The sequence below is a fragment of the Gorilla gorilla genome, chromosome 13, assembly GCF_029281585.2.
Source record: "Gorilla gorilla gorilla isolate KB3781 chromosome 13, NHGRI_mGorGor1-v2.1_pri, whole genome shotgun sequence".
In the NCBI taxonomy this organism is placed as follows: Eukaryota; Metazoa; Chordata; class Mammalia; order Primates; family Hominidae; genus Gorilla; species Gorilla gorilla.
In genome coordinates, this window is record NC_073237.2 from 79,719,297 (window position 1) to 79,747,259 (window position 27,963).

Genomic DNA, 27,963 nt, shown 5'->3' on the forward strand with positions numbered 1-27,963 from the left:
GGTGCTTGTTAGGCCTCTCCTTTCTTTCCACTTAAGCCCTCCTGGTAGGAAAATGGATCAAACGAAGTGCTCTCTGGGTAGCCAGAGTGTTGAAAATGGCTCTCAGGTATTTTGCAAAATATGATACCATAAAAATAAAAATACTCAGAAGCACCAAGGTGCCATTTGGAGAGCCAGGAAAGAGCGCCAAGAAGGTGAAGTATCTGGCTGATGGCTTCAGAGTAGTTTTTTCTCCCCCATTCATTAACAGAAAATAAATAAATAAAGAAGTAGCTGCTGTACCTCTTGGCTTTCATTTCAGCACAGTTTTCAGTTAGAATTCAATGCAGGGAAGCATGTCTGCCACAACACCTAAATAATTCACAACTGCTCAAAATACCAGGGACACATGTCAGGGACGAACCCACTCCCAGGACCACGTTGACAGGGTTGTGGGGGTGTCTCCAGCTAAAATCCTGAGGAGCAGGTGGTGCCTAGTCTGCTCCCGACTGTCCAGCACTCACCTGGAATGCAGAAACCTGCTTCTTTTGCAGGGCCCCTTTCTGAAGTGACTGCTTAGATTGACATCTCTAGAAATTACACCTTAATATGTTAAACTTCAAGATCTTGGACAGACTCAGGTTCAAATCTCAGTCTACTGCTTACTGGCTATGTGACCGACAGGGTACCCAACAGCTCTGGGACTCATTTTCCACACCTGTAAAATAGGGACATCAATTCCCACTTCCTAGGACTGCTTTTGAGGATTAAATGAGATGAAAGCACAGGGCTTGGCACATACTAAGTGCTCAACAGATTGCTGCTATTATTATTATTTGGTAAAGTGTGCTCATTTATTTACTCTTACAGCTAACCAATATTTTTATTAAACACCCACAGTGTTCCGGGCACTGGGGATGTTCTAGACACTGGGGTGCAGGAACATCCCTGCCTTCATGGAGTTGCCAGTCTATGGGGAAGACAGAAAACAAACAGGCACACAAGGGATGAACAAGTTAATGAACAACCATAAAAAGTGACAGATGGTAATGTGATGGAGAGTGGCTGGGAGTACCACTTTAGAGAGAAGACTCACATAGTGTGTGTCTTGGGGCATTAAAACTTTGTTGATTTAGTTAATGGTTACTGGCTGATCCATCCACTGATCGCAGAACCTTTCTAAACCCATCTGCAGAAATGACCGTAGGGACTACTGTGGTAGCATATACCCCAAGCCCGCTTGGCTGCATGTCATGCTCATGTACCACCTAAGCAAACAAATCTCCAGCCCTTCCCTTCTGCTCACCTCTTCTTGAAGGCCAGCACTCCCCTCCCCTTATCCCTACTGTCTGGAGTCCCCTGGGTTCTGAGAAAGTCACTATTTCCTGGGAGGAATCTTACACTTCAGGTGTCTTTCAGCATCTCTGACTGTTCTTCACACATCACTGAGACAGTGGAATTTTAAACAGGGCCTTTGGGAGGAAAGGTCCACTTTGAAGACATCCTAAGTCTGCAAGACACGGAAGTGAGCAGAGAAAGGGGAGCACACAGATGATTCTTCATGGATCCCAGTCACACTGTGAAGCAGGGAAATAAAATGACACGATGAAAGAAGCAGTAAAGACACTCCCCAAAAACCAGGAGTGACTATCAACCATCTGTCGCAAATACAAGCCCACCAGAGAGAATAAGGGTGCTTAGAGAAACACAGAGAAACAAAAATATCAAGTGGGCGCCCACATTCATAGAGGCATTCAGAGCCTGAGACAAAAACCCAACAAATCTTACCTCTAGATCTGGAAGTGTGAGCCAACCTAGCCCTACAAAGCATTTCTCCAGGTCATTTGGCCACACAAAACTACACCTCAGTGGAGTTAGTATTACTTCCTACTAACTGATGGCCAATATTGTTTTCTGGAAGGAAAAAGGAAATTCTGGAAGGTTCCACCCAAAATATCTGCAGAGAGTACTAACCTCTGAGGAGCACGTCTAGGGTCAGATGTAGGAAGATGATTTACTTTTCACTGGATTACCTTTTGTATTATTTGATTTTTATTATGTTTATAATTATTATCAAAGAAGAGATTTTATCTTCAAAATAAATGAAAAAGAGAAACTGCTGATTAAAAAGTATGGTTAACTTATCAGTAATTACAAGTTTGAAGAGTTAACTTTCTTTTGCTTAATTATTATATGTCCTTTATTTCTTCATACAAAGAGAAAACATTACAACATTAACCAAAGTCATATAATAATGCTTTATCATGAAGTAGAAAGAAATATGAAAATGGGATTCCCAGGCAAGAGGGCCAAATAGGAACAGCTCCGGTCTGCAGCTCCCAGTGAGACCAACACAGAGGGTGGGTGATTTCTACATTTCCAACTGAGGTACCCAGTTCATCTCATTGAAACTGGTTAGACAGTGGGTGCAGCCCACAGAAGGTGAGCAGAAGCAGGGTGAGGCGTCGCCTCACCCAGAAAACCCAAGGGGTCGGGGAACTCCCTCCCCTAGCCAAGGGAAGCCCTGAGGGACTGTGCCTTGAAGAATGGTGCATTCTGGCCCAGATACTACACTTTTCCCGTGGTCTTCACAACCTGCAGACCAGGAGATTCCCTTGGGTGCCTACACCACAAGGGCCCTGAGTTTCAAGCACAAAGCTGGGCAGCCATTTTGGCAGACACTGAGCTAGCTGCAGGAGTTTTTTTCATACCCCAGTGGCACCTGGAGCACCAACAAGACAGAACCATTCACTCCCCTGGAAAGGGGGCTGAAGCCAGGGAGCCAACTGGTCTTGCTCAGCGGATCCCACCCCCATGGAGCCCAACAAGCTAAGATCTACTGGCTTGAAATTCTCACTGCCAGCACAGCAGTCTGAAGTTGACCTGGAACGCTCGAGCTTGGTGGGGAGAGGGACGTCCACCATTACCAAGGCTTGACTAGGAGGTTTTCCCCTCACAGTGTAAACAAAGCCGCTGGGAAGTTTGAACTGGACAGAGCCCACCGAAGCTCAGCAAAGCTGCTGTAGCCAGACTGACTCTCTAGATTCCTCGTCTCTGGGCAGGCCATCTCTGAAAGAAAGGCAGCAGCTCCAGTCAGGGGTTTATATCTAAAACTCCCATCTCCCTGGGACAGAGCACCCTGGGGAAGGGGCGGTTGTGGGCGCAGCTTCAGCAGACTTAAACGTTCCAGCCTGCCAGCTCTGAAGAGAGCAGGGATCTCCTAGCACAGTGCTCGAGCTCTGCTAAGGGACAGACTGCCTCCTCAAGTAGGTCCCTGACCCCCATGCCTACTGATGGGGAGACTCCCCCCAGCAAGGGTTGACAGACACCCCATACAGGAGCGCTCTGGCTGGCATCTAGCAGATGCCCCTCTAAGACAAAGCTTCCAGAGGAAGGAGCAAGCAGCAAGCTTTGCTGTTCTGCAGCCACCACTGGTGATACCCAGGCAAACAGGGTCTGGAGTGGACCCCCAACAAACTCCAGCAGACCTGCAGAAGAGAGGCATGACTGTTAGAAGGAAAACTAACAAACAGAAAGCAATAGCATCAACATCAACAAAAAGGCTGACCACGCAAAAACTCCATCCGAAGGTCACCAAAAGCAAAGATCAAAGGTAGATAAATCCAAGAAGAAGAGGAAAAAACAGCGCAAAAAGGCTGAAAGTTCCAAAAACCAGAATATCTCTTCTCCTCAAAAAGGATCACAACTCCTCACCAGCAAGGGCAAAAAACTGGACGGAGAATGAGTTTGACAAATTGACAGAAGTAGGCTTCAGAAGGTGGTGAGTAATAACAAACTCCTCTGAGCTAAAAGAGCATGTTCTAACCCAATGCAAGGAAGCTAAGAACGTTGATATAAGGTTAGAAGAATTGCTAACTAGAATAACAAGTTTAGAGAATAACATAAATGACCTGATGGAGCTGAAAAACACAGCACGAAAGCTTCGTGAAGCATACACGAGAATCAATAGGTGAATCAATCAAGCGGAAAAAAGGATATCGGAGATTGAAGATCAATTTAATGAAATAAAGCATGAAGACAAGATTAGAGAAAAAAGAATGAAAAGGAATGAACAAAGCCTCCAAGAAATCTGGGACTATGTGAAAAGACCAACCTACGTTTGATTGATGTACCTGAAAGTGATGGGAGAATGGAACCAAATTAGAAAATACTCTTCAGGATATTATCCAGGAGAACTTCCCCAACCTAGCAAGACAGGCCAACATTCAAATTCAGGAAATACAGAGAATGCCACAAAGATACTCCTTAATAAGAGCAACCCCAAGACACATAATCTTCAGATTCACCAAGGTTGAAATAAAGGAAAAAATGTTAAGGGCAGCCAGAGAGAAAAGTCAGGTTACCCACAAAGGGAAGCCCATCAGACTAACAGTGGATTTCTTGGCAGAAACCCCACAAGCCAGAAGAGAGTGGGGGCCAATATTCAACATTCTTAAAGAAAAGAATTTTCAACCCAGAATTTCATATCCAGCCAAACTAAGCTTCATTAAGTGAAGGAGAAATAAAATCCTTTACAGGCAAGCAAATGCTGAAGGATTTTGTCACCCCCAGGCCTGCCTTACAAGAGCTTCTGAAGGAAGCACTAACTATGGGAAGGAAAAACCGATACCAGCCACTACAAAAACAAACCAAAATGTAAAGACCATTGATACTATGAAGAAACTGCAACAACTAATGGGCAAAATAACCAGCTAGCATCATAATGACAGGATCAAATTCACACATAACAATATAAACCTTAAATGTAAACGAGCTAAATGCCCCAATTAAAAGACACAGACTGGCAAATTTGGATAGAGTCACGACCCATCAGTGTGTTGTATTCAGGAGACCCATCTCATGTGCAAAGACACACATAGGCTCAAAATAAAGGGATGGAGGAAGATTTACCAAGCAAATAGAAAGAAAAAAAAAAAAGCAGGGGTTGCAGTCCTAGTCTCTAATAAAACAGACTTTAAACCAACAAAGATCAAAAAAGACAAAGAAGGGCATTACATAATGGTAAAGGGATCAATGCAACAAGAAGAGTGAACTATGCTAAATATATATGCACCCAATACAGGAGCACCCAGATTCATAAAGCAAGTTCTTAGAGACCTACAAAGAGACTTAGACTCCCACACAATAATAGTGGGAGACTTTAACACCACACTGTCAATATTCAATAGATCAACGAGACAGAAAATTAACAAGGATATTCAGGACTTGGACTCAGCTTTGGACCAAGCAAACCTAATAGACATCTTCAGAACTCTCCACCCCAAAACAACAGAATATACATTCTTCTCAGCACCACATAGCACTTATTCTAAAATCAACCACATAATTGGAAGCAAAACACTCCTCAGCAAATGAAAAAGAATGGAAATCATAACAAACAGTTTCTCAGACCACAGTGCAATCAAATTAGAACTCAGGATTAAGAAACTCAATCAAAACTGCACAATTACATGGGAACTGAACAACCTGCTCCTGAATTTCTACTGGGTAAATAATGAAATTAAGGTAGAAATAAATAAGTTATTTGAAACCAATGAGAACAGACACAATGTACCAGAATCTCTGGGATACAGCTAAAGCACTGTTTAGAGGGAAATTTAGAGCACTAGATGCCCACAGGAGAAAGTGGGAAAGATCTAAAATTGACACCCTAACATCACAATTAAAAGAACTAGAGAAGCAAGGGCAAACAAATTCAAAAGCTAGCAGAAGACAAGACATAACTAAAATCAGAGCAGAACTGAAGGAGATAGAGACATGAAAAACCCTTCAAAAAAATAAATGAAACCAGGAGCTGGTTTTTTGGAAAGATCAACAAAATGGATAGACCACTAGCCAGGCTAATAAAGAAGAAAAGAGAGAAGAGTCAAATAGACACAATAAAAAGTGATATAGGGGAGATCACCACGGATCCCACAGAAATACAAACTACCATCAGAGAATACTATAAACACCTCTATGCAAATAAACTAGAAAACCTAGAAGAAATGGACAAATTCCTGGACACATACACCCTTCCAAGACTAAACCAGGAAGAAGTCGAATCCCTGAATAGACCAATAACAAGTCCTGAAATTGAGGCAGTAACTAATAGCCTACCAATCAAAAAAAAAAAAAAAAAAAAAAACATAGGACCAATGGATTCACAGCCGAATTCTACCAGAGGTACAAAAAGCACCCGGTACCATTCCTCCTAAAACTATTACAAGCAATAGAAAAAGAGGGACTCATCCCTAACTCAATATATGAGGCCAGCATCATCCTTACACTAAAACCTGGCAGAGACACAACAAAGAAAGAAAATTTCAGGCCAATATCCCTTATGAACATTGATGCGAAAATCCTCAATAAAATACTGGCAAACCGAATCCAGCAGCACATCGAAAAGCTTATCCACCACGATCAAGTCAGCTTCATCCCTGGGATGCAACGCTGATTCAACATATGCAAATCAATAAACATAATCCATCACATAAACAGAACCAATGACAAAAACTACATGATTCTCTCAATAGATGCAGAAAAGGTCTTTGATAAAATTCAACACCCCTCCATGCTAAAAACACTCAATAAACTAGGTATTGATGGAACATATCTCAAAATAATAAGAGCTATTATTTATGACAAACACACAGCCAATATCATACTGAATGGGCAAAAGCTGGAAGCGTTCCCTTTGAAAACCTGCCCAAGACAAGGATGCCCTCTTTCACCACTCCTGTTTGACAGTATTGGAGGTTCTGGCCAGGGCAATCAGGCAAGAGAAAGAAATAAAGCATGTTCACATTGGAAGAGAGGAAGTGAAATTATCTCTGTTTGCAGATGACATGATTGTATATTTAGAAAACCCCATCATCTCAGCCCAAAAACTCCTTAAGCTGATAAGCAACTTCAACAAAGTCTCAGCATACAAAATCAGTGTGCAAAGATCACAAGCATTCCTATACACCAATAATAGACAAACTGAGAGCCAAATCATGAGCAAACTCCCATTCACAATTGCTACAAAGAAAATAACATACCTAGGAATACAACTTACAAGGGATGTGAAGGACCTCTTGAAGAAGAACTACAAACTACTACTCAAGGAAATAAGAGAGGACACAAACAAATGGAAAAACATTCCATGCTCATGATAGGAAGAATCAATATTGTAAAAATGGCTATACTGCCCAAAGTAATTTATAGATTCAATGTTACTCCCATCAAGCTACCATTGACTTTCTTTACAGAATTAGAAAAAACTACTTTAAATTTCATGTGGAACCAAAAAAAGAGCCTGCATAGTTAAGACAATTCTAAGCAAAAAAAACAAAGCTGGAGGCATCACGCTACCTGACTTCAAACTATACTACCAGCCTACAGTAACCAAAACAGCATGGTACTGGTACCAAAACAGACATATAGACCAATGGAACAGAACAGAGGCCTCAGAAATAACACCACACATCTACAACCATCTGATCTTTGACAAACCTGACAAAAACAAGCAACGGGGAAAGGATTCCCTATTTAATAAATGATGTTGGGAAAACTGGCTAGCCATATGCAGAAACCTGAAACTGGACCCCTTCCTTACACCTTATACAAAAATTAACTCAAGATGGATTAAAGATTTAAATGTAAGCCCTAAAACCATAAAAACCCTAGAAGAAAACCTAGGCAATACCATTCAGGACATAGGCATGGACAAAGACTTCATGACTAAAACACCAAAAGCAATGGCAACAAAAGCCAAAATTGACAAATGGGATCTAGTTAAACTAAAGCGCTTCTGCATAGCAAAAGAAACTATCATCAGAGTGAACAGGCAACCTACAGAATGGGAGAAAATTTTTGCAATCTATCCATCTGACAAAGGGCTAATATCCAGAATCTACAAGGAACTTAAACAAATAACAAGAAAAAAACAAACAACCCCATCAAAAAGTGGGCAGGGGATATGAACAGACACTTCTCAAAAGAAGACATTTATGCGGCCGCCAAACACATGAAAAAAAGCTCATCATCACTGGTCATTAGAGAAATGCAAATCAAAACCACAATGAGATACCATCTCATGCCAGTTAGAATGGTGATTATTAAAAAGTCATGAAACAACATATGCTGGAGAGGATGTGGAGAAATAGGAACGCTTTTGCACTGTTGGTGTGAGTGTAAATTAGTTCAACCATTGTGGAAGACAGTGTGATGATTCCTCAAGGATCTAGAACTAGAATATATCATTTGACCCAGCAATCCCATTACTGGGTATATACCCAAAGGATTATAAATCATTCTACTATAAAGACACATGCACACATATGTTTATTGTAGCACTATTCACAATAGCAAAGACTTGGAACCAACCCAAATACCCATCAATGTTAGACTGGATAAAGAAAATGTGGCACTTATACACGATGGAATACTATGCAGCCATAAAAAAGAATGAGTTCATGTCCTTTTCAGGGACATGGATGAAGCTGGAAACCATAATTCTTAGCAAATTAACACATGAACAGAAAACCAAACACTGCATGTTCTCACCCATAAGTGGGAGTTGAACAATGAGAACATATGGGCACAGGGAGGGGAACATCACACACTGGGGCCTGTTGGGGGATGGGGGAAAAGGGGAAGGATAGCATTAGGAGAAATACCTAATGTAGATGACGAGTTGATGGGTGCAGCAAACCACCATGGCACATGTATACCTATGTAACAAACCTGCACGTTCTGCACATGTATCCCAGAACTTAAAGTATAATTAAAAAAAGGAAATATGAAAATGGGGTCCAGATGCCTGGGTCCCAATCTGTGTGTCACTCACCAGGCTAATCCCTTCCCTCCCTGGACTTCAGATGCTCCCTGAGAAACATGCAGGCATTAGATTAAAACTCTAAAATCCCTTCCAACTTTCTAAGTTCTCTCTGAAAATAAAGGCATATGTATTTGCTGAAAAATTTCTTATAGTTTTGAAATTATGAAAGTAACACATGCTTACCAAAGGCTCAGATGACACAGATGTATGTAATGCAAAGCTTTCCTGCATTGCTCCCATCTTTGCTCAATTCCTCTCTGCTTCCAGAGTTAGCTACCATTAAGAGACTATTGCTGCACTGTCCAGTGTGGTAGCCACTAGCATGTGTAACTATGTAAACAAATTGTAATGAGTTGAAATTAAATAGCTATGAAAATTCAGTTCCTCAGTCATACCAGTCACATTGCAAGGGCTCGATAGCCATCTGAGGCTAGTGGCTACCAAACCGGACAGCACAGATACAGAACAGTGTTATCACTGCAAAAGTTCTACCAGACAGCACTGGTCTACTATGCATAAGGAGGCTTTTCAATACTGTTCGATACTTATTTCCTGGAATTTCTGCAATTGCTTACATCAGACCCTCTCTAGCTGGGCTCATGACTACTCTAACAGCTTAATGGGGTAAGTTGCTTTGAAAAGGTCTCCGGCTGGCACGGTGGCTCACGCCTGTAATCCCAAAACTTTGGGAAGCTGAGGTGGGTGGACCACCTGAGATCAGGAGTTTGAGACCAGCCTGGCCAACATGGTGAAACCCTGTGTCTACTAAAAATACAAAAAAAAAAAAAAAGCCGGGCATGGTTGTTGGCACCTGTAATCCCAGCTACTCAGGAGGCTGAGGCAGGAGAATCACTTGAACCTGGGAGATGGAGGTTGCAGTGAGCCGAGATCACACCACTGCACTCTAGTCTGGGTGACAAGCGCAAGACTCCATCTCAAAAAAAAAAGAAAAGGTCTCCTAATTTCCTGGCCTATATTAAGAAAGACTTGCTTCATCACTGAAGGTCACAAGTTGTGAAACTATCACCATCCCAACAGCACATAGAAATTTAAAACCTTAACTAAAGAACTGGCAAACTCAGCCTGGGCAACATAGCAAAACCCCTTCTCTACAAATAAAAGTTAAAAAGAAAATTCGCCTGGCATAGTGGCACCACTTGTAGTCCCAACTACTCATGAGGCTGGAGCAGGAGGATCACTTGAGCCCAGGAATTCAAGGCCGCAGTGAGCTATGATGGCGCCACTGCCTTCTAGCCTGGGTGAAAAAATGAGACTCTGTCACCACCTCTCCAGAAAAAAAGAACTGGCAAACACCAGTTTGCCTCAGGGTGGGGCTTTTCAAAAAGCACTAAGGCATTCAAAGTCTGAAACAAAACACCCAACGAATCTTGCCCAAGTGTGAGCCAAGCTAGTCACAAACCATGACTCAATGGAGGAGTTGTCTTAATCATTCCCTAATAAACAGTGGCCATCATTGTTTTCCAGACTCTGACCCCCACTCCACTGTCTGCACAGTCTGAGCAGGTAATGCCAACTTCCCACTGCACAGTAAGGAACTCTTTCTTGATTTAGAAAAGTATAATGCATTTCTTTCAGTTCCTCATAAATGTTATGTCTTCCTCTATGCTCAACCTTTGCTAGAATGTCCTTCTTTCCCTAACTGCACCTTTTCTCATCACACTTCCCCATTTATTAGCCAGACAATGTCTACATTTTCCTTAAAGCTCATCTCAGATATCATTTACTCCAGAAAATCTTCTTGGCCCTTCCCAGGCTGGATTAGGGCCCCTCAGTGGCTGCTCCAGCATATCTACACAGGAGACACGCTGAGGGTGAACGTCTAGTAGGAACCAAGGAAGGGGGTGTGGGACGTCTCTTGAAATCACATTTTATGGCAAGATACAATTTTGGCTGAGACATTTGCAAGAAAAAGAACGAAGTTTTTAAAGATTCTCTTATTCACACTTGAAATGTGAGTGACAAAATATCAGTAATTCATTTCAAAGAATATCTCTTTTGTAAGTAGTAACTTTGGAAGGTGATTACGGTTGCACAACAATGTGATTTACTTAATGCCACTAGACTGCACACTTAAAAATGGCTAACATGGTGTCGCCTTAAGCTTTGCCCACCTCAAGCTCCTCTGCTCGCGGTGGCCAGAACAGGGGCATAGAGAAGCCTTCAGCGGCTGGGGGGCAGGCAGCTGTGCCTGTCCCAGAGCTGTGCGAGGCACAGGCACCGCAAAAGAAAAAGATTTTTTTTTAATGGCTAACATGGTAAATTATATTACATACATTTTTTACTGCAATAAAAATAAATAAGGAGAAAGAAATAAACCACAAATTTTATATATATATATATATAATTTTTTTTTTTTTTTGAGACAGAGTCTTGCTCTGTCACCTAGGCTGGAGTGCAGTGCAGCGATCTCGGCTCACTGCAAGCTCCGCCTCCCAGGTTCACACCATTCTCCTGCCTCAGCCTCCCGAGTAGCTGGGACTACAGGTGCCTGCCACCCCGCCCGGCTAATTTTTTGTATTTTTAGTAGAGACGGGGCTAGCCAGGATGATCTCATCTCCTGACCTCTTAATCTGCCCGCCTCGGCCTCCCAAAGCGCTGGGATTACAGGCGTGAGCCACCGCTCCCAGCCCGATATATTTTTTAAAGTAGTAACATTGGAGGAGAGCCACTAGAGGTTAAAGAAAGGTTATGCCTTCCCCCAAGCCACACTCTGGCTCTACTATTGGCCCCTTTATGAGCTCCAATAACATCCTAGTATTTTTCTATCACAATAGTGCTATGCTGAATCTGTTTATGTGTCTGTCTGTCTTTTCTACTAGATTGGCAAGGATTAATTATTATTTGTCTTTTTGTATCTCTGCTACTCACAGCAGTCCCCAACAGAGGTATTCAATAAATGTTTGTTTGGTGAATGGATGGAGGATGGATGGATGGATGGATGGATGGATGGATGGATGGACGGACGGATGGATGGATTTACGGATGAGTGGATGGAAGAGTGGATGAGTGGATGGGTGGGTTGGTGGGTGAGTGGGAGAGTGGATAAATGATGAATGAATTAATGGATAGTTGGATGGATGAACAGATAGATAGATAGATAGATAGATGAAAATATTTTCTTAAGTCTTCAGCTCTGTCTTCAGACTAGAAGCTCACAATCTCTCCCTCTCTATCTCTCTCTGCATTTCCCATAACACCAAGAAAATGTTTTATATTTTATATTTAACAACTGCTCAATACACTAAGAGAGAAAAAAAGGCTGCCATTTCTAACCCAGTAAACACACTAAAGAAAGGTTGGGGAAAGGAAAAAAGTAATCTTTAACAATATATGTTGGATAATAGCATTAAAAGCTTCCCTTTCTCTAATGGAGGTACAATTTGGAGATAAACCTAAACCACTTTCCTCTCTGTGGCATATGATTAAAATCTGCTTTGTCTGTCTAATTTACTATTCTCAAATTACCACACTGCTGCTGGCACTGCAAACTCAGGCTTCACAGCTGCCTTTGAATTACTGTATAACTTTTCCTCTTTTTTTTTCCTTTTAATCAGCACTGAACCAAGAAAGTGCCATCTATACATGGTGGGAAAACTATGTCTTCAAACTTGGAGGCAAAAGGTGTCACTCAAGGTGCCCCCTGTGTCAGGATGACCCTCAGCAGAAATACTTCTCCCCTGAGGTTTGGGAACACAGGAGGTGAAGATATCCTTGATAAGGTTCCAGGTGGCATAAAATAACCTGAAGTGTATTTTCCATCCCTACTCCACAGAGTTTATTACTCTTCTGCCTAAGCCTTCAAAACAGAGAGAGCCTGACATGGCAGTGGCTAGTGCCTAAGCAAAAATAACAGTAATACATTGTTTTCCTATTTTTCTAAAAGTCCTCTAAATACCATGCTCTGCATTGCTAGATTTTGACTTTCAGAGTCAATCTCAAAACTACAAGGTAAATTACCTTAAAGGGCAGATAGAAAATTTCATTAGCATCACCCTTCCTTTTTCTCTTTTTACAACTTCTGGGGAGCTAATTTGAAATTTCAAACTACAAGCAATATTTGTACCATGCCAAACATGTAAAAGGAAAGGGGAGGTAGTTTTCAATTGTCTACTTATGTTAGATGACAAAATACTCATATAACCATGGTAAGTTGATTGCAATTTTATTTGGATGTACATTCAGCCACAGGTTACAAAAAGAAAGTAGACATGGAAAGAATTTAGACTGTGTCCTTGGATGACAGTTCCAAGACATCAATGTGCTTTTTCTACCCAGAGGTGTGATCTGTGTATGGCTTTTCTCTTGAGCTATTAAAAAAGTTGTCAGTGGAAAGAAATTATATCATTTAGATTACTGAGAACATTCAAAAACAAAATAATGGTGGTATTTAGTGTAATAAGAGCAAACCTAAAATACAAGACACAATACCCCATCCTAATCTTGCTAAATATGAGACATTGGACCAATCCTATAACATCTCTGTTTAAATCAACCTCAATTTAATCAATTAATACATATTATCATTATTATACTCGAGGATATCAAGAGGACTATAAGTATATAGAAAGCTTGCTGCTAAACAAAGAACCAATAAATACTCCACATATCATAACATTGTAGACAATACCTACACAAGGTACAGATGACAAAGACTAGCATTATTATTTTCAGAACAATGGACAGTAATATGTGTATAGACTGGCCAAAAAATAACATTAGCTAGAAACATCAAGGAAGAATTATTAGCCAACTAGTTAATTAGGTGTTTGCCCTCTCTTCTATTAATAAGGCTAATTAGTTACTGATTTTTTAAAGACTGCTTGATTTTTATCATTATATTCATTAGTAAATAATATTGTGTTTGAATTCTCAGTTTATGTGTAAAGACCTTGGTTTGGTTAATCTTCACTTTCCAGATTAACGTTTAGCATCACGGACTAGACTTTTAAAGCAACAAATTATACTTCTGAGGTGAGAGATTATAAGCCATACCCTGATCTGTTAACATGTTAATTGCTTTCCCCTGCTACAGAATAATCATATTTCAAATGTTAGCATAAAACATAGATATATTCAGATAAAACTCTATTGTACATTTAAGATTCAGGTCATTACATTATTAATATTAGATTATTGTTGTTTGAGCAATTTTGTAGAACTTGAATTATTTTAATTTTCACAATAACCCCCTGAAAACTACATACAAAACAAAATTTGCCACAAGAGATATCTGAGATATAAATAAATACTAAATAAAGATAAATTATTGCAGCATAACTTGCAAAGCTGCTCCTCATATAACATGTTTAATTTTGTAGCATGTTGATAGGATTTTAACATGTATTATCTACTTAATGCTCCTGACACTGTCTCAAAGGGCAACTTCCCTAGAAAGAAAATCGTATGCTTTGACACTCAGAACTTGAAAACTGAAAGAGGTCTTTTTCATTTGCAAGTCCAAGCTAGGACATGAAGATTAAGGACAGAAAAGTGCTTTTCCACTGACAACCCTGGTTTGGCTGCCCCATTTGTAGAAGAAAATAGAGACCAGCTCTGGTTCAGATGAGAGTTGCCTAACAAAGGAAAAACGATCGAGTACTATTGGAAAGAATTCCAGAGCTCACAATTCATTGATCTACAAGCCTGCCCCAACCAGAAATACAGACAAAAAAGGAAGACCTGTCATGGAAGTTTTATTCATACCACATGGTTTCTGCCACCACTTGCAAGAACATTAACAACTCCCTTACTTCTGTCTCTATGTCAGACCTGTGTCTCTGGTAACTTTCATTCCTTATATCCAACTGTCTATTGAGAATTCTTCACTCAGACGCCCTACAGGCACTTCAAAATCAACGTACCCAAAATGGAACTCATTCTCTCTTCCCCCAACCTGCTTCTCCTCTAGTCTATCTCCTCAGTGTCAGCTTCACAGGTGTGTGACTTGCACATTTGCTTAGGGACCCGTGCCTAAAAGGACCCTGTACTTGGCGTAATGGTCTGCTATCATCACTTTGAAATTCTTAATAATTTTTTAACAAGGAGCTCTGCATTTTCATTTTGCATAGGACCACACAAGTTATGTGACCAGGACTGTCTCTCCTGGAATGGCATCGCCATTACCCAATCATTGAAACTAAACATGTGGAACTCATCCCAGATTCTCCTTTCCTTAACTCCCAGATTCAGTCATCCTGTTTCACGCCTAGGGTTTTACACCAAGCAAGCAAGAGATCACTTTACTTGTAATGCCCTTTTTCTCCTTCTGAAAGAGTTTACTTCCACTTGTCCTTTAATTATTAATCAAGATTCATCTATATCAGAGATACTTACTGATGCCCCAGCCTGCTCTTGGTGCCTCCTCTTAGTCCTCCACCTGCATTTACCTGTCTCTACATCCATCATTTCATCCTCGCATCACTATCTTTTCTATCTTCCCCCAACTGACTGCGAGCTCCTTGACGACGGCTGATTTTATTTTCTTTTGTATCTCTACTTCCAGCTCTGTGCTAGGAATGTAGGAGATATTTAACAAATGTTTATTGAATAAGATTGATGTTGTTTCAAACAAACTTTAATTTACCTTTGAAAACCTAACTTCTTGATCAAAACAAATGCTCTTCCTTTTTAGAATAAGCTTCTTTTTTTTTTTTCTTTTTGCTAAAGTGGTCCCCTCCTTTCCATCCTGCACCTTCGGGGAGAATCAACAAAGCAAACAGCTCAGCTCCAGAGCTTAAGTTACAACTGGAATGCATTTTGCATGGCCCTCCAGGGTCATTGTCCCTCAGAGTCACTTCGGCAAGTAAGAACAGCTAGGGCCCCTATGCCTCCAGGGGCTTCCAGGCACTGCTGGCTTATACACAATGATTTGTTTGTGCCGAGATATTGCCAGAGCTTTTCAGAAATACCACCAGGAGTCCAGGGTACAGGAAAGCAAGACTGGGAAGCCTGGCCCAGAGGGACGAGAAGGCAGTCACTAAGCCTAGTCCTGTGTGCTCTCATGGACATGCAACACTTCATCAGATTTGCCATGGGAAATCCTGTTTGAAAAAACAATCTCTCGATTTGGTTGGAAGAAATAGTCAAACAGAATCATTCCATACCCAGCAACAGTGTCTAATCAGCACTTCATTATACCTGTGATAGACATACCAGGATGTATTTCTTTATTTATTCACTCACTTATCCACACTCATTGAACATCTACTCAAAGAAATGCACCCAGTGAGGCACAATCGAGGGAGGAACAAAAGGAACAGACTCCTCCACTCGAGGAACTTAACAATATTATTAGGAGAAAGGTAAATTCCATTGATGTCTGACTATTCCAGATGTGGTCCACAGACCAGCCACACAAGCACCACCTGGAAGCGTGCTAATAATGTCAAATTTCAGGGCCCTTCCCAAGACTTCCTGAATCCAAGTCTGCATTTGAACAAGAGCACAGAAAATCCACAGAAACATCCAACCGAGAAGCACTTACACACCTCTCCCAGGGCTCAATGCTGAACTTAACTCTTCTGAGCCTGAGTCAAGTTCAAACCTTAGCTGTAAAATCTGCCCAACTGGCTCCTGACCCTAGTCCCATTATTTTTCCTGCCTCTGGACTCCACATCTGGCTCTCTGCTACTTCATGAGAAGAGCAACTTGAAATTCTCCATCACAGAGTGAGAACTAAAAGAGGGTCATGTTATCCTCCCAATGCCTAACACTTATGCCATGTGAATCTCAGATTCTTATGGGATAAATTCTGATATTTCCATTCCTGCAACATTTTTCTGTTTTCCCAAAATGCCTACTCAGAAAAAGAAGTAACAACTTAATAATTCAAGTGACCAATGGGCCTGATTCAAATGGTTTACAGTTTAAACACTTCATGTTTAGCTGTATATTTTCCATGATCAAAAGAAGGGTCTCAAAACAAGACACAGCTTTATGCAATTATTAGAGTTTAAAAAGTTAGGATTCAGTTAGAGAGCAAGTGAAATTAGAAAATGCTTATTACAGTAGAGCCTAGCCTTGTCCTTCTACTCTTAATATTTTGAATATAAACGCAGACACACATACACACACACACACACAAACACACACACACACACGTGCATAGTTACTACTAAGAATTCCAAATATAATATACATATTTTCTGTGAACATGCAGTGTTTTTTATTTAATTGACATCACTTGGTGTACTTGTAACTTATGATCTTGGAGGCAAAGAAGAAGCATATAAGTTCTATTTTGTTTTATTTAGGTTTGGGGTTTTTTTTTTTAAATTTTTCAGGAAGTTCAGTAAATGGACAGTCACCTAAACCAGCAAATTTTTTTTTTTTTTTGAGACAGGGCCTCACTGTCACCCAGGCTGGAGTGCAGTGGCACAGTCACAGCTCACTGCAGCCTCCATCTCCCCAGCTTAAGCAATCCTCCCACCTCAGCCTCCCAAGTAGCTGGGACTAAAGACACGCACCAAGCCCAGCTAATTTTTGTATTTTTTTGTAAACACAGGGTTTCACCATGTTGCCCAGGCTGGTCTCAAGCTCCTGGGCTCATGCAATCTGCTCACCTCGGCCTCCCAAAGTGCTGGGATTATAGGCATGAGCCACTGCACCCAGCAATTCTTCAGCATGTTGGCCTCAAAACTGCTTTACCTACTGAGTATCTGTAAAACCTTTGTTTATATTATATATAGACAGAATTATTTAAAATATTCAATTATTGATTCATTTAAAAATAACAAAACCCACTGTACATTAATGTAAATAACATATTTTTGTTTAAAAATAGCTATATTTTACAAAATAAAGTAGTGATAAAAGCAGCATTGTTTTGCAAATATCTTTAATGTCTGACTCAACAAAGAGGTGTATTCTCACATATGCTTCTTCATTCAATCTGTTGCAATATCACACATCTTGTAGCCTCTAGAAAATTCCACTGTACACTTCTGAAAGACTGAAAGTGGAAAAGGTAAACAACATCTCATCAGAGTGACAAGACAATTCAACAGGGAAAAGAGTTGCTTTTTTCAACAAATGGTGCTGGGACAACTGGATATCCACATGCAAAAGGATAAAGTTAGACCCCTACCTCACACCATACACAAAAATTGACTCAAAATGGATCAAAGATGGGAGTAGCTGTTAATAGGTACAGATTTATTCTGGGGTGATAAAAATGTTCTGGAATTAGGGAGTGATTGTAGTTGCAAAGTCTTATGAATATAAGAAAATCAACTGAATTGTACATTTTAAAATGATGAATTTTATGGTATGCAAACTATCTATCAATTTTAAAAATGGATCAAAGTCCTAAATATAAGAGCTAAAACTATAAAACTGTTTAATGAAAACATAGGCATAAGTCCTTACTACCTTGAATTGGGCAATAGTTCTCAGCTATGGCATCACAAATACAAGCAACAAAAATTATATATAAATTAGACTTTATCAAAATTAAAAGTTTTTTTGACCCCATCAAGAAGTAAAACATATCCCACAGAATGGGAAAAAATATTTGCAAATCACTTATTACATAAAGGGTTTGTGTCCAGAATATATGAAGAACTCTTACAACTTAATAATAAAAGACAACCCAATTTTAAAATGGGCAAAGGATCTAAATGGGCAGCTGTCTGAAGAAGATATACAAATGGCTAATAGACACATGAAAAGATGCTCAACTTTAGCCATCAGAGAAATGCAAATCAAAACCACAATGAGATCCCACTCCACACCCACTTAGGATGGTTATAATCAAACAGATAGATAATAACAAGTATTGGAGAGGATGTGAAGAAATTGAAACCCTGCTACACTGCTGGTGGGAATGTAAAATGGTGCAGCCACTTTGAAAAACTGTTTGACAGTTATTCAAAAGATTAAACACATAGTTACCATATGACTAGTAATTTCACTTCTAGGTATACACCCAAGAGAAATGAAACGTGTCTAGAGAGCAACTTTTTCAGGAATGTTCATAGCAACATTATTCATAATAGCCAAAATGTCCATCAACCCAAATGTTCATCAACTAATGAATGGATCAACAAAATGTGATATATCTATGCAATGGACTGGACTACTATTCAACAAGAAAAAGGAAGGAGGTACTGACCCATGCTACAATATGGATAAACCTTGAAAACATTGTGCTAAGTGAAAGAAGCCAGACACAAAAGTTCACATATTTTATGATTCCATTTTTATCAAATGTCCAGAATAGACAAATCTATACAGACAGGAAGTAGATTAGTGGTTGCCTAGGACTGGGAGGTCTGGAGGGAAATGGAGGTATGACTGCTAAAGGGCAAAGGTTCATTTTAGGGATGATGAAAATATTCTAAAATTAATTGCGGTGATGACTGCACTACTCTCTGAATATATTAAAAATTGTATACCTTAAGTGGGCGTACTACAAGGAATGTGAACTACAACTCAATAAAACTGTTATCCAAAAAGGCAAACAATATCTTAGTATTATTTTGAAAATAGTTTTCTTTAATAGCATGGACTCCATGAAATGATCACAGGGACTTCCAGGATTCCCCAGACAACACTTTGAGAACCACCTACCCTAGACAAAGCATCTACAGTAGGTATTGTGGGTTATCTTTTTAGGAGCCATTTCCCCCTTCCTCCTATCTTATTTTAGGTATTTGCTCTTCCCCAGGCAGAACGTCACCACAGGGGAAGTTGATCCCACCCTGAGTCCCAGGGTCGAGCTCTGGACCTTAAGCTAATCAGCACATTATCTTCCCCTGGTCAGGGTCACTGCTTCAGGGGTAAGCATGTGACCTGGGAGGTCCAATCAGAATGACTGCACACTTCTGTTTGGGATGCTGAATTGGAAGTGGCTTCTCTCTTCCTCTGGAGGGTATCCTATGAAAATGTGAGAACTGGCACTACTATAACCATTTCACTACCAGTCTGAGGATAGAGCCATCCCAAATGGCAAGAAGAGGCAAAGGAACCCCAGAGAAACAGAGCCACAGTCCTTGAATTAAATATATAATTCAAGACTTCTGAATATATGAGTCAGTAAATGTCCTTAATGTTAAAGCCAGTTTGAATTAGAATTTGTTGCATGTAGTTAAAAGAATTCTAGCTGATACACCGTCAATGTGCAGCTAATATTATTGTATTCTCCCTGAAGTCAATACACTTTGCCTTTGCTTTGAAAATATCAAGAGATAAGATCTTAGCAGACCATTGGAATAACATTACATTTTTTTAGGATATACTTAATATAAAGAGCTGGCCCATATAATATAGGTCTAAAAACGTCAGAGCTGTGCCACAGTATTTAACAAACTGCCTCTCTCCTCTATTCCTTTTGTGTCTGATTTTCAGTAGACTCTGAATGGCATTCCAGAAGAGCTTGGTAGAGAAAAGCGTTGAATTGTCCTTACTAGCAGAAAACTGTGGCTGCCAGCTGGACCTAGCTTGGATTTCACCAGCAGGATCATCATGGGGCCTGATATTTAGCACAGATATAGGTTTGCACATGATAATATCATTCCCATTTCAACAGATAAGAAGCTATCCTTTTTTTCAACTAAATTGATTAGAATAGTACTCTGTATTTGGGTGATATTTTAACATTTACAACATGCTTTTACATAAGCCATCTCAACAACACAGTGGAGACTGGCAGTTGAGGAATTATTACTCTCATTTTTCAGTTGAAGAACAGGAGGCCCAGTGACTGGCTTAAGGTCTTGCACCATCATAAAGTGATGGAGTTTAGGCTTAAAGTCATTTGATTCTAAGTCAAAGCCTTCCCACTACTTAGGATTACCTCTAATATAGTTCCACAAAACATTAAGATAACAGTCACTATTTTTTCAGCTCTCACTATGTGCCAGGTACTAAGCTAAGCACTTGACATATAATCCTTATTTAATCCTTACAAAAAGTCCATGAGGGCTATGTTATTATTATTTCCACTTTATAGCTGAGGAAACTGAGGCCCAATGAGGAAAAGTGACTTCCCCAAAGTCACCTGGCTAGTCAATGGCAGAGCCAGGGTTCAAACCCAAGCAAGCAGTGCTCCAGAACATATGCTCTCAACCACTTCGTGCCACCGTGCCACTTGAACAAGCATAAAGTTTGTCTGCTATAGAGAGCTGTGCCTGCTCTGAACAAGATGCCTTTTAGCTGCCCAGAACCCACCCATTCCATAAGGGCAGAAATGATATTTAACAACACACACTACAAAGGACTCTCTCATAATTTTTCTTGTTCTAGAATTTGATCATACAAAGATTGCCTAAAAAAAGCCAGGGCTGAGATGACATCTTACTAAACTCTCATGAAAGGTTTATTGTAACAATAATTGCAACCTAATTTGACGTATTCTGAAAGACGCTCCTGCATGATTAGCCGACAGCTGTTCCTCCCCACCACACACATGTGCATGCACACACACACACATAATTCCATTCCTTCCATAATGGCAAAGCCACCTCCCATTATAGAGAGGAAAAATGCCAGATGCATATATTCCTAGACACTTTTGCAGCTAGGACATGGGCATATGATCCAATACAGGCCAATGGAATCTGATAGGAAGACTGATGGGGACTCTGGGAAAGTGTTCCTCTGTGATAAAAAGGCAATACATGAGGAAATACCTCTTCTTGGACAGTGGATGTGGTAGTGACTGACTGACATCTAAAATTACTGCAGCCACCTCATAATCATGGAGACTATAGAGACATAGTTAATGCACTGAAGATGCCAGAGTGAAAAGATGGGAAGCAGCAACTGAGTCCAGGCAGAGCTTTGGAACAGCCCTGAAGTCACCCTCCCTCTGGACTTTTTGCCAGCTAAGATAATAAGTGTCCTTATTATTTAGGCCACTTTAACTTGTCTACTCTTTTACTCGCAGCCAAAAGCAGCCTAATCATTCAGTCCCGAGAGGCAGTGCTCCAGAGATGAAAGAGCTCTGGATTTTGAGTCAAAGGACCTGGGTTCTGATCCACTTATTTGCTTGGTTACCCAAATTGCTAACCTCTTTGAATCTCATTTTCCATATCTAGTAATACAATATTGAGATAATACTCAGTAACACAATAACATCCATAAAATGGAGATAATGGATAGTTATGAAATTCATATGAGATAATATGTACACTACCACTTTGTCAACAGAAATGCTTCATTCAAATGTAATTTATCCAGTCAATAATAAAACCACAGACTTTTTAAACTGTAGCATCCATCTAGCCAAATTCTTTTGTTTTACAAAAGAAAAGAAAATTGACTCCAAATGTCAAATGACCCACTCAAGATCACACAGCTGGTTGGTAACATAACTAAACCACACATCTGATTCCCAATCCAATGCTGGCATGCTACCTTCATGTTGACAGGTAATGAGTTAGATTAAATATTGGGAAGGTTAGCACTCATCCATTCAACTGATGTTTAATGTACACATATTATACTATATAGAATAGTAGGCACTATTCTAAATATCAGGGACTCTGCGGTGAACATCAAAATGTTCCTACTCTTGTGAATTTAACAGTCTAGAAAGAAAATTATTCAATCTACATCTATATTTATTGTGTTCCTACTGTATGCAAAGCACTATGCTAAGATTTTTAGTCAAATACAAATACAAATTTTCAGCCAATTCCAACTATGTCAGCCATGTTTACCAGGCTTTGCCAAAGTATGAATAATGTCAAAAATCTATGTAAGCCAAAAAAGTCAGTATTAAAAATGGCAAGTTCATTAGCAAGAGTTGTGAATAACAATGCCGGTGTCTAAAGAAAAAAAAGTAGATAGAAGATGGCTAGGACTCCACTCTAATTGAAGTAGCAAGGCTGAATGAAGAGTTAGAGTCAAACCTCATCCTCCTACAAAATCCAGACTTCAAGGGTTGGCTCAACTGGAAAAGCCCAATAGGGAGCATTCAGCAACTCCTTCCCTTCCCCAGGCCTCTGTCTTGTAACCCAAACTCCCCTTTACTCCCTGTCTATTTGGAATTCCTCTATCTTCCATCCTACCTGAACATTCACAAGCAAATGATATGATGGGACAGCATCCCAGATCCTGTGAAAAGAGACAGAGCCAGTGACTTCCACATCTCTTATTGGAACTGACCACCAGTCTGCTGAGACTGGACCACTAGGTTGTGTGTTTGAAAGTTTTCATTGGCCAAATACTACCAAAATTATATGATTTGGAAAAGGATTATTTAAAAGCTGTTATTTTGCAAAAGCTCTTTCCTATCCTCTATGCGGTGGTAAATGCAAAGATCCTAGGGGGTGGGGAGGTAACAAGGAGAATACTCTGCCTTCTCCCCTTGTGGGAGGCACACTGAAGAGGCACAAAACACATGCCCTTTCACCATCACACTCTCTAATCAGAGCACAACTAGGCAATTCTCCCTTAGTTTCTGGCTTGGTTCATCTTTTGATGCATAGGCATAATTTGGGGCTACTACTGTCTGAAATATAAGGACACAGTGTATCAAACCTAACAAGGCATTTATGCATATAGTTTCTTTAAAGGCAAATACCATGTTTCTGGGGGTGGAAATGGCCCCCAATGACATTTGGATTGTGGGATTCCAATCAGCTCTGGGATGCCAGCCTCCCTGGAAGACTCAGGACACATTAAGTTTGCAAACTGGCAAATAGAGTCGCTTTGTCCATTCAGATCATGAATCCCAACTGGCCTTCAGTCACTGGCTTAAATTCCCCTACCTTGGATTTACCTCTTTCCATGTCTGGAAATTTTATTGAAACTTCAGCTATTTTAACTATGGGGTAATATGTCAAAGACATACATAAGCTTTGGATCCAGACAATTCCGGATTTGAATTCCAGCTGCTCATTCTCTTTTTAGAGATGTGGCCTTGAACAAGTCACTTAAATTATTAGCTTCTCAGTTTTCTTACCCAAAAGAAGGGAATAATACCTACTCAAAGGTTGGTGGTAGAGATCAGACATAATGAGTGGAAAAGGCTGGCTCATGAGAGATGCTCAAGAAATGGCACCTAGAGCTATTCACATTGTCTCAAGCAATAGTCCTGAAGGTTTCTATCATCCCTTGCATCTACCATGTGTGGCCACTCTCCAGCACCTTGCTAGAGAAACCTGTTTGAGTGGCTCATTTTTCTTTGAATCTGGAATGCTTACCTACTAGAGAACACAGACTAATGAGCTCCCAAGGATGTGTGGCTTGAGTTTCCCCTACTTATTTTGGGGCTCCATAGGCAGCACTCCTGTAGTGAACAGGAGTGAACAACTAACACATGTCCAAGAGCTCCTGCTCCTCCTACAGAGCCTCTAGATCAAGCTCATCCAGCCCATGGCCCAGGACAGCTTTGGATGCCGCCCAACAGAAATTCATAAACTTTCTTAAAACATTATGAGACTTTTTGTGATTTTTTTTTTTTAGCTCATCAGCTATCGTTAGTGTTAGTGTATTTTATGTGTGGCCCAAGACAATTCTTCTTCTTCCAATGTGGCCCAGGGAAGCCAGAAAATTGGACACCCCTGCTCCAGAGCCAGGCAGACACCAGGGATGAGAGCTCCTAACGTAGACAGGCAGATGTGGGCTACGGAGAGAGGGTGACATTCTGTGACAGTATATACAATCCTTTAACTTTGTAGTTCTATAGAAGGAAAGAAGCAAACACAGATGGATTCACCCAGAACAAGTACCAGTGATTCCAAATGGTTTTGTTTCGCATTGTTTTTTAATCCTTTTGTTCTCACTCTAAGCAAATGGGAAGTCTTTGTAACCTGATACCCGGAAGGGCAATTTCAATTCCTGGTCTGGAGTACTCTAGGAAAGTGTGAGGTCCAAAGTTATCCAAATAAAATCTTTTAATTCATTTTAATTGGTTAAATAACAACCGTAATTTGGGGGCAGAAAGGGCAGAAAAAGACAAATCACAAAATGAAACATCATAATTTTTTAAAAATCAGTGCCCAAGCCAACATTTTGAAACATAACATTTTAACCTCTTTGGCACTAGTTGGGTCATAAGCACTGGAGTTTTTCAAACTGTTGTTAGACTGGCTACAATTTATTGTTTCTCAAAACACAAGACAACAAATACATGTCCTTTGGGGAATATTTATTATTCTAAGGAAGACTTCATCCTGAGGGAGGGGAAAAAAATGTCAACACCAAGTGGTACAGGGCAGAAGAGGGCTGAGAGACAGAGGAGAACTCAACAGCCTCTCTCCCTGACGGCCCCTCCATCATCTACACATTCATTATGGGTTAAAGGACCTGTACACCCACTTTAGGACTTAAAGCAAAGTGCACAGTCCACACTCTCTGGATCACAAGACTATTAGTACATGCCAGATGCTTCTGTGCAACCCTTGTGGCAGTAGAAACGCTGCCTATCCTGCTAATCCTTTTATTATTAAGTTTAGCAGTGCTGCTTAGCTCAGAATGAAATTCAAGCTCCTCCAGAAAATTCAATGGGAGCCTACTTTCCTGGGAGATCATGGGGCATCACATTCCTACCTTGACACTTGTCCGGCTGTCAGGTTACAAATTAATTGCAACTGCCCCCAACATGTCACACACTCCCACTAACAAAAATTAAATAAAAATAAAACAGGGAAAGTCCTTTCATTCCTTCATGGTTTGCACAGCCTAGAGGCTGATTCCTACTTTGGGAGATGCTGCCCCCTCCCACTGACATGGGTGGTGTGCCCTGTATTACACTAAAAAAAAAAAAAAAAAGCTCAGTCCCAGAGCCTCAAGACTCGACTAGGGTAGGTGAGAAAGGAAATCCCAGAGATAAACAGTTAAATAGATTTAGAAGTCAGAAGTTAATTGTGCTGAGCCCTGACACAACCTTTCCTGATTGTGTGCGCACCGACTGGGGCATCTTTGGGGTCCTGGAAGAGGGGCTCCCACCTGCCTACATATTCACCCACCGCAAATATGCACACGCACGCGCACCCACACGCACACGCACACCTTTGCACCTCACACTAGCTCTCCTGACAGCCCAGAGGCACTTACTACCCGAGGACAGGGCTGCCAGCAAAGCTGCCTTCTCCCAAACAACTCGCCTTCTCCTCCAACTTGGGCGACAGTGAATGTCCACCAAGATTCCACGGGGCTCTTTTACCCAGGACCCAGGTTCCTGCAGGGCTCCCCACCTGCTGGCCTCACAATCCCTTTTCCTTTCTCCAAAACACTCAGACTTCACACATTCCTTTCGAGGTAGCTCCAGTCCGACGCAGCGCGCGCTCCATCCCTCAAGGCTGGCGCCCAGGGCAGCCCGGCCTCTCTCACTCTGGGGAAACTTCTCCACCGCCCCACGCGGAGAACTAAAGACCACCGGCGGAGGGTGAGGGGGACCGATACGGAGCGGAAAGCAGGTTCCGGGACTGAGGGCGTCTCCGGAGCCTGGGCGCGGGAGACAGAAATGAGTGAACCCAGCTGATGCATGCCTTCTCCACGTGGAAGAAGGGAGGAAATACCAGTGGGCGACATGCAGGTGCCCCTCTCAGCCCTCGGAGCTCCCATCTCCTGGCGGAGTAGGGCCCAGAGGGGCCAGAGTCCCTCTGGAGGCAGCTGCCCCGCGCCCCTAGCCTGGGCGCAGTGAGACGCGCGCGCAGGGTGCACGCGAGGGGAAGGAGACTGGGCGCGGATAACGCGTGCCTGGCGCTTGCAGGGCACCATGCCCCTCCACGCCAGGATAAGGCCCCCCAGCCTCAGAGGCCTGAGGAATCGAAATCTGGCTTTCTAGCAGTCCCCCAATACCCTCCGGGAGTGGGTTCCTTGTTCTCGCATGCCCACCGCAAAGGCCCCCCGCCCTGCTCCCGGCGTGTGCCCCGCGCCCTCGCCCGGTTCCACGCGCACCTGGATGTGGCAGGAGATCTCCGAGTCGTCCAGCAGCCGGATGGTGCATCTCATCTCCTGGCTGAGCGATTTGACGCTGGAGCTCCGAAAGTGGATCATTTTCATGGTCCTCCTGCCTCTCGGCATACAGTGGCAGGAGGCGAACATGCACCGCGGCCGTGGGGAGCGAGCGGGAGGCTCAGGGCCGGCGCGGTGCTCGCCTGCGCGGACACACACGCTCGCACGCACTGTCCGGGACACCTGGGCGCGGCTCAGCCCCGGGACATCGGCAGCGTCGGGCGCCTGCGGACACACATGCCCAGCGGCCGGGGCGCGGCGGGCGGGTCCCTCCCTCTGTTCGCTCGCCTCCGCCTCGCCCCCTCCTTTCCCCGCCTCCTTCTGTCGCGCGCGCTCGTGCGCCTCCCTCTGCCCGGGCTCGCTCGCCGAGGATGCCCAGAGCCTGAGACCCCCGGCGGGCTCGCGACGCACTCACTCCCACGCGCGCCGAGCAGCTGAAGGAGGAGGCGGAGGGATGGCTGGCGCTGCTGGCCTGGGTGCCCTGGTGGTGGCCTGCTCAGTCGCAGCCGCCGCTGCGTCAAGCTGGGCCCGACTGCCTTCCTCAGCCTCACCGCCTCCTCCCTCCCCTGGCCGCTGTCGCTCGGGCTCCCGGTCGTGCTCGTCCCGGCCCCGGCTCCCCAACGCGCTCGACAGCGCCCTGCTCTGCTCAGCTCCAGGGACCTGGCGCGGGTAGGGGACGGAGAGCGATCCTGACCCACACCGCCAGGGGGATTCCGCCTCGGGAAAGGATTGCTGGGCCCAGGGCGAGTGACAGAGAGAGTGACAGCCCTGACACGGCTACACCAGGAATATCGCTAATAGTAAAAATCTCTGGTACTCATGGAGATTGTTTAAGCCATTGTTTTATTTAATGCTAGCTAGGACTCAGTCTCTTTCTCCAAAAAAGAGCCTTCCATGTGCAAATCCTCCTTTAAATCTCCCAACATCTTAGTGTGATCTTTGGTAGCATACCTTTGACCCGAGCAAGAGGGATAGGTTCCTATCCTACTCCCCTGCTTTACAGACCTCTCCAGCTCCCGGCTGCTCAGGAATTAAGAGGTCTAATGGCAAAGCAGATGTGCCCCCATCCCGTCTTAGTCCAATCTCTGGGTATTAAGGACTCTGGAATTCCCCACGCGCCTCCAGGGTGTTGAAGGTAGGAGGTATCCTGCCTCTCTGTTGTCCCCAAGGTGGCTAGAGCCACTGTGTCAGGTACCGTAGGCCCGAGAGTGGCCAGGGGCAGCTGTTGAGTC

At 42.3% G+C, this 27,963-nt stretch overlaps 1 protein-coding gene across 2 annotated transcripts in view; it reads right to left on the reverse strand.

Moving 5' to 3' along the window:
* Positions 1-27,008, reverse strand: part of FRMD3 (FERM domain containing 3) — a 294,544-nt gene extending 267,536 nt beyond the window's left edge. The window contains exon 1 of one of the 2 annotated variants that reach the window (XM_004048176.5): positions 26,675-27,007. In XM_004048176.5, coding sequence (XP_004048224.1) covers positions 26,675-26,821 — 147 coding nt within the window. In that variant the 5' untranslated portion in view covers positions 26,822-27,007. Of the gene's footprint in view, positions 1-26,674 lie in introns of both variants that reach the window. The other variant, XM_019034221.4, reaches the window with a different exon arrangement.
* Between the last annotated feature and the right edge of the window lie 955 nt (positions 27,009-27,963).